The sequence below is a fragment of the Ruditapes philippinarum genome, unplaced genomic scaffold, assembly GCF_026571515.1.
Source record: "Ruditapes philippinarum isolate M1 unplaced genomic scaffold, ASM2657151v2 ctg1767_1_1_1_1, whole genome shotgun sequence".
Classification (NCBI taxonomy): Eukaryota; Metazoa; Mollusca; class Bivalvia; order Venerida; family Veneridae; genus Ruditapes; species Ruditapes philippinarum.
In genome coordinates, this window is record NW_026855146.1 from 5,481 (window position 1) to 17,156 (window position 11,676).

General features: G+C 33.6%; 1 protein-coding gene across 1 annotated transcript; it reads left to right on the forward strand.

Moving 5' to 3' along the window:
* The first annotated feature begins 3,562 nt into the window (after nucleotides 1–3,562).
* LOC132742264 (NADH dehydrogenase [ubiquinone] 1 alpha subcomplex subunit 7-like) lies at nucleotides 3,563–9,978 on the forward strand. The gene is made up of 4 exons (XM_060730621.1): nucleotides 3,563–3,645; nucleotides 8,648–8,694; nucleotides 9,042–9,188; nucleotides 9,615–9,978. Exons 1-4 carry the CDS (start codon nucleotides 3,589–3,591, stop codon nucleotides 9,703–9,705), a joined length of 342 nt encoding a protein of 113 aa, XP_060586604.1. The 5' UTR covers nucleotides 3,563–3,588; the 3' UTR covers nucleotides 9,706–9,978.
* The last annotated feature ends 1,698 nt before the right edge of the window (nucleotides 9,979–11,676 follow it).

Genomic DNA, 11,676 nt, shown 5'->3' on the forward strand with positions numbered 1-11,676 from the left:
GACTTTGCCTTTTCTATATCCAAATTGTGCTCTATTTTATTTTCATAAAACGCATCTCATCGTCTTGTAAATAAAATTAGTTCGGCAAAATATTTTGGGAGACAACTGAAACAATGGCATTTTGCTGAATTTTTCCATAGGACTATTCATCATGAAAAAAGGAGATTAAAATGTTTTAGAAATCTTTTAACACATTATGCTCATTTCTTTCATTGACATGATTAACCAACAGTTTATATCAATTAAGTAAATTCAAGTGGAATTTTTCACAAATTTTCTTAGTTTATTTGAGTTTTTACCGTTCATGTGAAGTAATTTATTAAATTGAATTGAATAATGGCAAAATATAAACGTACTTTGACTTTATCCTGTTCACTCAATATATACCATTGGACGGGTATAATGTTATTTTAACTATCATGTGTATATATTGTCTGGTACGACAGTGCAGAATCTAGAATTGGTTCATGGTATCTTCCGCAACTTCCAACCGTGTAACTTGAAAGACAATGCCGCAATAACTGAATACTAATTTAGGGTGTTTATTTATAAATGATGAAACTGTCTCCCAGGATGACATGTGAACTACATCTTTCACTGGTTATTATGCGTACATAGTATTCGCCAGGACATAAAAAGATCTATTTTATTCTCAGGTCATAGCACGTGAAAGTTTCTTGCTCAAAATAAGCCACGTACTATCGTTATTAAGTTAAGGGGTGGATAAGCCAAAATTAATTATTCATTTAAGAGTTAAGTTTTTATCGTATTTTTAAGACTCGGCAATATTCTTCTTGGGAAGGGGGACAACTTTTCTTACCTTATTATATGTCCATTTGATTTATCTGCCAACTTAAAAAATCATAAAAAAGAGCAGTTAATTTACGGCAAATTTGAAATTTGCTATTCAAGGCAGAGATATTTCTTCGTTTACCTGATGAAACAATTAAAAGGTGACGAAAGTGTTGTATAATAAAAGATTAGCTCCGCCTTATTTATTTTACTCACAAATCTATGAAAACTGTCCAGGCAGACGTAGTTAAAATATACAAGTACCAACACCTCTGTCAATACGTCATTGAATTAACTTTAAATACTCTTTGATACATTGATACAAATGGTATAGCGTGCACAATTTGAAAGAAGAAAAAAAACACCGAAAATTGTGAACATTGTTTCTTTGTATGAAACTTAATGGCTTTGCTTTTTCATATTAGTGTCGTTGTTAGGACGATTGATGCTAATACTTGTACTTGAATCTACGGTAGGGACTTGTGAGAGTTCCATGATCATGAGAATGTCGGTAGCACTTCTCCGATTAAAGCCAGACGTCAAATTACGTTTACCGGAGATAGTTCACTAAAAATGACGCAAGACCCAAGACCATGAAGATCATAATTGAATGACAATAGAACTTAGCAAAACTAAAATAGGTTTGCCATACATGGAATAGCTACAGTACTTTGAATGTAGGTAAATGCGACAGTGTTCAGATAAATTTGAATTATGAGGGAATGCTGTGGTACTTGAAGTTGCAAATGCACACAAATTATAAAGTATTTTAATCAATATAAGCGTTCTAAGTCATCACCATGATCACTGCGCATGTATGAATAGTTTTGCAAAGGTTTCAACTGTCATTTCCGCTTCATTAACATGTTGATAGAGTAAATATAATTATTCATTTCAAAATGGCAGTGTTCCTGTATTTTAGTTAGTGTTTATTTTATTTAAAAATCTTTGAGTAAGAATATTTTTTTCACATAAATAAACAAGAGGGCCATTATGGTCCTTGCTCATCAGACTAGTAGGGCTCTGAATGACGAGGGACAGTACATTCTGATACCACTGAATGAAAAGCGGGTGCTTGGTCAAAATCTAAGTAATATAAACGTTCACATTTGCATCTGACAATGAGCAGTTCGTTTCAATTCGACAGCTTAAGCTCTGAAAACAAAAAGTAGGTCACTGGGACATATTGAAGATCAATTATTATCAAAGTTCAGTGACATGTCATATTGCTGGCAGGTCCAAATTCAAAGCAATAACTCCAAATACTAGAAGGTAGGCCAAAACTTCTAAATCTAACACGACTAACATGTATTTCAAAATTAAATGCTGTATCTGAAAGTATCCATGTATATTCCAAATATCAAATATGTAGCTCCAAGTGCAAATCATTCAACCGGAAAACACGTTTAATATGCGCAAGTACGTGAGTTACAGATTAATCCTGTAAAGTTTCATTGAAATTTCATTGGCGGTAAAAAGTAGTCCAAACAAACTAAAAAAATAAAGTTTCCTTTTAAAAGGAAAGGCTTGCCCAGTTGTGCCCAGTTGTGCCATCATCCCATCCCTTTAAAAATGATTTTTTGGGGGGGATAAACCTTCTAAATCAATTCTGTATGATAAAGAAATAATCATAAAAAATAATAATAATAAATTGACCTTATATATACCAGTAAAAACAAGGTAGCATACCTATGATTTTACAGGTATAGAGGGTCAATTTATTATCACTATTTTTTTAATTATTTGTATATCATAATGGGTTTATTTAGGATTTTTTTTTCGAAAACTAACTTTTGAGTCTTGAAAACGAATTGAAACGGAACATTGTCGTTTATAATTTATTTCTTCCTTCTACTTACGCTTTATACCGATAAATCAAGTAAAAATTGAAAAACAAACTGGGATTACGAAGTAACTAAAAGTAGCTTAGATTTCCGTAAAATTACTTCGTGTGATTCCGCAGTATGACGGAATCTCCCGAATTCTCACGATTGCAGCGGAAACCTAGACTGGTGTCCCGTTCCATCATGCACTAACAAATGTAAGCAGGAAACCACCTAACCGGAACAACTTTTCCAAAACAAATGGCTTGCGGCTGTGGCCGCAAGCCATTAAAAAATAAATTATTAAAGGGCCATAACTCTGACAAGAATCATCGAATCGGAAAATTCCGACGATGTGCACAGCTAGACTTGATACTGATCACTCCTATAAAGATAGGATGAAACTGCATTAATTGCTAAGGCTAGTTAATATTTGAGCAAGCTGTAGCAATTAATGACTGCTAGAGCAACCAATAACATTTTATATCTGTCTTTCTTGTGTCAGTTATACTGACGATGACTTTTGTTGACTATGTACACAGTTTAATAGGACAATAAATTTTGTTACAAGATTACGTAGATTTATCCCAAGTGAACACTTTTTGTGTCGCCTCTACAGAGTGTGGCGACATATAGGGATCACTTCTACGTCGTCAGTATATGTCTGTCTGCCCGTTACATAATTTGTCCGCACTTCTTTCAAAAACTACACAGTTAGATCAGAATAAATCTATGTGAACAGATTAATTAGACATTTAAAAGTTCATTTCGTTGGCTTAAAAGGCGATATTTTAGCATGTAATCATTCAAGCGTCTTGTCCGGTATATACCGGAATACGGTATTTTAGTGTTGTGCTCTTCCGGTTTACGATCACGGAATTTTTCCTACCTCGGGTGATCCGTGTCAACACAAGGTTTATTCATCAAATGTAACAGACGCTCATGGAGCTAAGTGAGTCCTGACAAAATAGAAATGTCTGTCGGAAAACAAACACCGATAATAAGGAAACTCACGGATCTTCTGTGCCGTGTAAGGACATTTTGAACGTATATTTAATTTTTCGTTTAAGGTGTCTAAAATGCTGGTGGTTTAGATTTTTTTCTACGTTGTTATTCAATGAAACAAAATCATAAAATGCAGCTCAAAAACGTCCTTGAACTGTCCCGATTTAGATAATGAATGAATATTGTGATATTTACCATCTCAAAAGCCTTAAACGTTATTGTTTCCTGATTCTCAATGTTCTCTTGCCTTTTTCAAATGTGTCTCTTTTGAATCATTTTTCTTTCTAATTATTTAACAATGTTAACATGTTTTCTTATGGCAATCTTTCTAATATGCCATCCTTGTTTCCTCAGCTGATTTTGCAGTTAAACTCCTACATGTTATAATAATAATATGAAATTAGGCAAAGCCTATGAACGGGGAAGTCGGTTAAAAAATTAGTTATTTTTTTCTGTTTTAAAGGTGTCATTCAGTATTATATGCACCACTTCCGTTTTCACTCGGAATACTCGACGATTATTGTTTGTCCGAAAAGTTGCGATTGTCCGTTATCGGAATACCCCGCCTATTATCATTGAATTACATAAAAAATGGGGCCACCCGACTAGAACTGACACTGAAAATTTCATTGATAGGTATAGAATTCTATGTATTTTTTAATTGTTTTTTATTTGATTTTCTTTTAAATATACACATGTAGTCTATAGCCGGGCAAGCCAAAGCCCGGGCCCGCTTCACGGACCCGGCCTTTGACTTCCCCATATGAAAAAGACAAAGGCTTAAAGCGAGCTCGATTTTCTTTTACCGTATAAAGATAGTTTAAAATTATCGTTCATTTTCATTTTACATTTTCCATTTTAAAATTTTCATTTGTTTTTTTATACACTGCTTCCGTTTATTCTGGTTCCCCCTTTCTATTATGGTTCCCATTTAAGTGCACAGGATACCAGTCTACACTTCCGTTTTCAATCAGAGTACATCGGCTTTTATCGTTATCTTGTAATTCAAAAAGTTGCTATGTGTCCAATTCGGTACTTCGAACGAAAGTTTTCAAAACCATCACTTAGCAGGTACTCGCGTTACCGTAGAGCTCGCTTTGCCAGCAGGCCCTTTGGGCCAGCTCGTCGAGCTCGCTATAAAAAGGCAAAGCCTCAAAGCGAGCTCGATTTACTTATACAGTGTCCAGAGCTCCAGATAGCATGCGTATAAGCGTAAAATACGCATAGAAAATCTAAAATACGCATCACTTTTAAAATTTGTGCGTCAAAGTTACGCACAACAAAATAAAAATACGCTTGTATGTCAAAATTTAAGCGTGAAAGAATTGAAGTGTAGACATTTCATATTTAGAAAGAGGATGTTTTGAGCATAAAAATCAATATATTTCTATTTTATTGCTTTGAGTGTCGTCAACAAGGCATGTTAAAAACGAAAGTAGCAGGAAGTACAGAAGGGAGGTAACTCCCGTAGATCAACCTGTGAAATTATTGATAAAATTTGTGCCAGATATTCATCGTAGGAGTTAACATAGTATTAAGTTTTTTAGGCATCTATTGTCATGCTTATGCCTCAATATAAACAAAAATATATTTTAATATTTTAATTTCTTTCACTTTTGTTGCTGCAACAAAAAACAAAACAAGATAAGGTACATGCCAACAGAAATAAAGAAAGAAAATATTGACTCCTAGAATATAATAATTTCAGGGCTTCCACTAGTGGAAGTTTGGGAGTCATTTACTCCTTCATTTTGGCTTATGACTTTCAAAATCTAATACTTTTCTTCCTTAACTTATAAAATGTGACTTCCAATATCAGAGATTTTGAAGTCTTTGACTTCCAAATCTTGAAAATGGAAGCCCTGATAATTTTGTTGTGTGTCCTAAACTTTAGTTCCAGTAAAGTCTGGAAATCTGACTTTACAGAGCATGTTTTGTATTGTTTCACATTGAATCAGTATTTCATTATACCCCCACCACAAAATGTGGGGGGGGGGGGCTATAATGGATTCGCTTTGTCGCTATCAAATATTACACAGTATGTCGTGTCCGCTCTGTAAGTCCTACACTACTTGAAAGATTTTCTTCAAACTTGGCTCAAATGTTCACCTCAATAAGGGGATGTGCAGAACATATGTTGCCCATGTGCCAGCTCAAGGTCAAGGTCACAATTGAAGGTCAAATATCAAACAATCAAATATTACACAGTATGTTGTGTCCGCTCTGTAAGTCCTACACTAATTGAAAGATTTTCTTCAAACTTGACTCAAATATTCACCTCAACAAGAGGATGTGCAGAACTCATGTTGCCCATGTGTCAGCTCATGGTCAAGGTCACAATTGAAGGTCAAATATCAAACACTATCAAATATTACACAGTATGTCGTGTCCGCTCTGTAAGTCCTACACTACTTGAAAGATTTTCTTCAAACTTGGCTCAAATGTTCACCTCAACAAGGGGATGTGCAGAACCCATGTTGCCCATGTGCCAGCTCAAGGTCAAGGTCACAATTGAAGGTCAAATATCAAACAATCAAATATTACACAGTATGTTGTGTCCCCTCTGTCAGTCCTACACTAATTGAAAGATTTTCTTCAAACTTGACTCAAATATTCACCTCAACAAGGGGATGTGCAGAACCCATGTTGCCCATGTGTCAGCTCAAGGTCAAGGTCACAATTGAAGGTCAAATATCAAACAATCTAATATTACACAGTATGTCATGTCCGCTCTGTAAGTCCTACACTAATTGAAAGATTTTCTTCAAACTTGGCTCAAATGTTCATCTCAACCAGGGGATGTGCAGAACTTATGTCACTCTTTTGCTGGCTTAAGGTCAAGGTCACACTTGAAGGTCAAAAATTGACTAATAAAAATATTCTAAAATTGTAACATTTATTTGAATATTTCTAAATCTAGAAAAGGTATTTGCTTGAAACTTAAAATATTTTTGAAGGGTCATAATTCCAATATGATGTTCGTTCAAGTTTCATAACTCTGTATTGCATTTTAACAAAGTTATGCCCCTTTTTAAGTCTTCAAATTTACATACAATCAAATATTAGACAATATGTTGTGTCCACTCTATAAATCCTATACTAATGGAAGAATTTTCTTCAAACTTTACTCAAATTTTCACCTCAACAAGGTTATGTGCAGAATCCATGTCACCTTTGTGCCGGCTAAAGGTCAATGTCACACTTGAAAGTCAAAAATTGACTTAGAAAATGTTCTTAAATTTTAACATGTACTTGAATGATTCTGAAACTAGCGCAGGCACTTGCTTGAAACTTAAAAGATATATGAGGTGTGGCAAATAAGATATGCAGGTCAAGTTTCATTACTCTGTATTGCATTTTGGCAAAGTTATGCCCCTTTTTAAGTCTTCAAATTTACATACAACCAATACTAGACAATATATTGTGTCTACTCTATAAATTCTATACCAATTGAAGGATTTACTTCAAACTTTACTCAAATGTTCAACCAAACTGGGTGATGTGCAAAACCCATCTTACCCTTGTGCCAGATTAAGGTCAAGGCCACACTTGAAGGTCAAAAATTGACTTATAAATAAAATGTTTAATACATTGGGAAAATGAAAGGTTATTTGTAACTGTTTCGAACATGATTTGATAATATATATTTATACTATTACCTGTACAATTAGTCTTTTTTTCACCAGAGGTAATTTCTTTTTATGTATTTGTGCCACATAAGTTATTCCCTTAACCACCTTTCAAAGTGGTCTTCTGTCAAGGACATTGGTGGGGGTATGAATCGCATTCAGCGATAGTTCTAGTTTGTTAAGTTTTTCTAAATAAAGAAAATAAAAAAGACACAAAAAAGTAAGTTTAATTTGTTTATATAAAAAACGCAAGATGCTTTTTTGACAGATTTTACCCCTTAAGTTTTTCAGAAATTGCATTTTACCCCTCACTTTAGATTTTGAGGGGTAAAAACCCCTTGGCAAAATAATTATCTGGAGCTCTGAGTGTCGTAAAATAGTATACAATCTTAAAACTTATAAGTATTTTAAATGGAATATTGACACTTCCAAAGATGCAATTTGTATGCACCTCTCCTTGTCCCCAAAAACTTCTCCATAATGATTATTATAATTCAAATGGGAAAAATTATACAAAATTTTTTAGGTCACCAAGGTTCTGTAAAATATCTTCACTGGACCTAGTGTCGTGTAAGATCATTTCAAGTTTCACTAGGACTGCTGTACTATTAACCAATATTCTAGTTAAGGTTACTTTATTAGCTACTGCCCTAGTCACTTTCACTGAGTCGGTGTCCATTCTAGGATGCGAGATTCACACTACTTGATCAAAGATCACACACATTTTAAAAATGATTTTTGAAACTGTGTGAAAATCCTGCATCTGAATTGATCTCACCCTTATGTTGGCGTCACTGGGACTTACAACAGACTTAAAATATCAAATTTTAACATTATTGGTTTTCATGAGTAAACAATTTGTTAGGAAAGTCTAAGAATGGGAAAATTTTAATTCCTGTTGAAGTGGCTTTTAGATTATCAATTGGTATAAAATCATGCAATGTTTGAAAGGCCCATTGTTGGGTAATGGCCAGTATGCATGAACATAATTGAAATAGATAGTATGGGGGGAAGTCATGGTGCACTGAGAAGCAATGAAAAAAGGATTTTCCACAAATAAAAATGCAGGATAATGCCTGTGATAAAGTGCCTAAAGTATACACTGTGCTTTTTTATAGAAATATGTGTAGTCATTGCTTAAACTTGGATTGTTTACAGGAAATTTATCGCAGGACATGTCCTTGAAAATGCAAAATTAGCCTTAAAGGCATAAAAATGTGCTTGTATTTAGTTTATAGATTTCTGTTTGAACCCTGTACAGAGTTATGCTTCTTTTCTACTGTCAAGCACTGAGAAAAGTTGGGTGCACTATCTTACAGACAACCTTGTTTTCATTTTATCATCTGAAGGCAAGTTGCTTTAATATTAAAGTATTTAATTTGTTTTCTTCTTTTTCAGAGACACGTTAAAAATGGTCTGAGAATGCCAGATGACCTTGTGCTAAGGTATGGATGTTTGCTATCACTTCTATTTTTCAGATTGATTTTATATATATAATTAATTATACAGGTGACTTACAACATGGTATGAAAATAATGAATAATATTGTACTGAACTTGTTTAAATTTGCTCCTTTCTGGGGTACTCTGTGTATTTGAAGATGTTAGTTTCAATTAGTAGTTTTTGAGACCTTTGGATTTAGAATTAAGTATCTTTTTGTGTTTACAGGGGCCGTTATTTTGCTCTATTACATGTGTGTGGGCTTTGTGTCATTATAAGTTATGATTTTACCTAATTCATTTTGGAGTTTGTAGCAGCATAACTTTACACATGTTTAATTTACATTTTCAAGGTCAATGCCACCACCAATTTTGCCAGATGGTCCTTCACATAAATTATCAGATAATTACTACTATACTAGAGATGGAAGAAGAGAGGAATCACCCCCAGTTCATATATATACTGGCAGTACAACAATGGCAATAGAATCTGGAAAAGGGTATGAAATTATACAGTTACATGCTGTTTAAAAGTGACATTATGTTCTTTTTCACTTTCTGTTTTATCTGTGAAATAAAATCCATATCACTCATAGTAGATGGGACACATAGTAGATGGCTTTGCAGAACTTTTTTTTTGCATATGTTTTACTTTTTGTGATTCATAAAAGTATGTATATACTAACTTCTAAAACTAACTATTGCATTTTGTTCTTCATGGCCTTTTCCTTAATTCTTACTTCACTAAAATTTATATGGATTTACTATAATGGATACAAGCTTAGGTTAGTTTGTGCACGGTGTTCACATATTCAATGTCTGACACCATTTTGTTTGCATCATGGCATGGTATGACAACAAAAATGTGTTTTCTTTCTCATGAATGTATGCTATATTCAATTCATGAATGTCATCTTTATTTTCAGAAATATAACAAGTTCACAAGGAAGAATAGGGCCAAAGTTACCAGGCGTTGGGTATAACATTAATGGAGAGGGCTTCTATGGAAAACAATAGACATTTGATATACCAAAAATAACATTAATTTGTTGTAGTGGAAATTTAATGATCAATTTTGAACAGTTAAGCAGTTACATCGGTCTGGATATAATATCTATGATTTCTACAAGTTGCATTTTATTAAACAAGAATTCACATTTTCTTTTGTAACAGATTAGTAAAATGAATAGAAATGACTATTCAAAGTTTGAAAACTAGAACTGTCAGAACTATACTGAAATTTGTTAATAGTTTATATATTGATGTGTGTGATAAATTATAGAAAATTTTTGTTCTCTTTGTTTTTAGCTTGATTACTTCTGAATAATTGGGCCATAGTTACATACATAATAACACAGTCCAACTTCATGCTTCATCGACCACTGAAGGAATTCTATTCAAACTTCACACAAGTTTTCTAAATATTGATTCTAGATTTACTTCTAAGGTCCATAACTCATTCATGACAGAATATTCCTGGTTTATGTTATAGTTTTGAATGCAAGATCAATCTCCATAACTGCCAATAAAAATATTCACTTTAAATTTAACACATGTTTTGGAGATCATAATAATAGGTCACTATTCAAAATTAATAACATGCATAGATTTTAACTGAATTATGGATTGAAAAAAAAACTGTGCAAGGTTGATATACACAGGCTCAGCTATTGAAAGTACAGTCGAAACTGTACTAACGGTCACCTCTTATCGGCGGTCACCTGACCTTAACGGCCATTTTGTGACGCTCCCGACGAAAACCACTCTATTTTATACATCTGTTCAACGGTCACCTTGCTGTCCGCGGTCAACGGTCACCTAAAATGCTTCCCGAATCTTAAAGTCGGTCATCTTAAGCGGTCAGCTAGTGAAACGGCCATGCAATCTTCTGCTGGTCAGCCAGGTTGAAACGGCCCGGCAAACTTCTGTCATTTTATTTTCAAAGATGACACGTGTCACGGATTAACAAAAGCTACTTGTCAGTGCTAGATATTAACACCAAACCACAACATTTTAAGAAGTTTGCATAATTGCTTTCATCCGTGTCGTAATTACAAACGTTTGGAACGTCTCAACGCACTTGCAATTCGTTCTTTTGAGTTACTGTACGCTAGTTTTTTATTTTTCAATTTACCGATTTTTAAGAAAAAAAGAAAGAAGAAAAAATCAATTGTCGATGGCAGAAAGAAAATTTTCAGTTTATCCCGATTTTCAGATAAATTTTGTGCGTACATGGTACTTACCAAAGAAATGAAAATGAATTACATCGCCGATTGTTCTTTAAATTCCTCAGTAATAAATTCATAAAAACACTTTCACCATGTGTGAAAATAAAAAATTGCATGAATATAATGAGGTCACTGTTAAATCACACCCCATTAAGTTTTTACACACTAGATGACCTCTAAGAGGTAACTAGCGGTCTCTTCAAAGGAAATTCTTTGATGTTTACAAACCTGTAGACGTTGCTGTTTCGAAATTCCGAAACATCAAAAAGGAAGTTGGACGACACTTAGATGATGTGTAACACAAATTATTCTATTGATCAAAAGTTTTTAGAAAAAAGGAAACTGTCATACTTTTTTTGTTGGAAAAAAAAAAATACGCATTTTAAAATTATTTTTGCAAGAAGATATTTTTATGGGATTAAAAATATAGTTTCAATTATTGACATAAAAATCGTGAGTGCAGTTTGTTTATCTGTATGTTGGAAGGATTGTGGTACATATTAAACCATAAAAGCATACGTTTTTGTAAATTGTTAAAAACCCTGAACTGATGATGAATCAGACTGGTTTATTTATACTTAAATCAGATTTATTTTAAAAAGAAATGAATAATTTATTTGGATAAAAACTGGATCCTCCATTCAGCAGCCACCTGTCTTAAGCAGCCAAAATGACTGCATCCCTTGGCTGGCTGCTTAAGACAGTTTCGACTGTATTCATTTAAAACTTAACAATAATTTCTTTAGAAATTGCTCCTGGC

Excerpts from the sequence above, each read along its gene's own strand:
- LOC132742264 (XM_060730621.1), top strand. The coding sequence starts at position 3,589 with ATGTCTGTCGGAAAACAAACACCGATAATAAGGAAACTCACGGATCTT. Across the intron at positions 3,646-8,647 it reads TCACGGATCTTCTGTGCCGT|AGACACGTTAAAAATGGTCT; the intron begins GTAAGGACATTT and ends CTTCTTTTTCAG. Across the intron at positions 9,189-9,614 it reads GCAATAGAATCTGGAAAAGG|AAATATAACAAGTTCACAAG; the intron begins GTATGAAATTAT and ends CTTTATTTTCAG.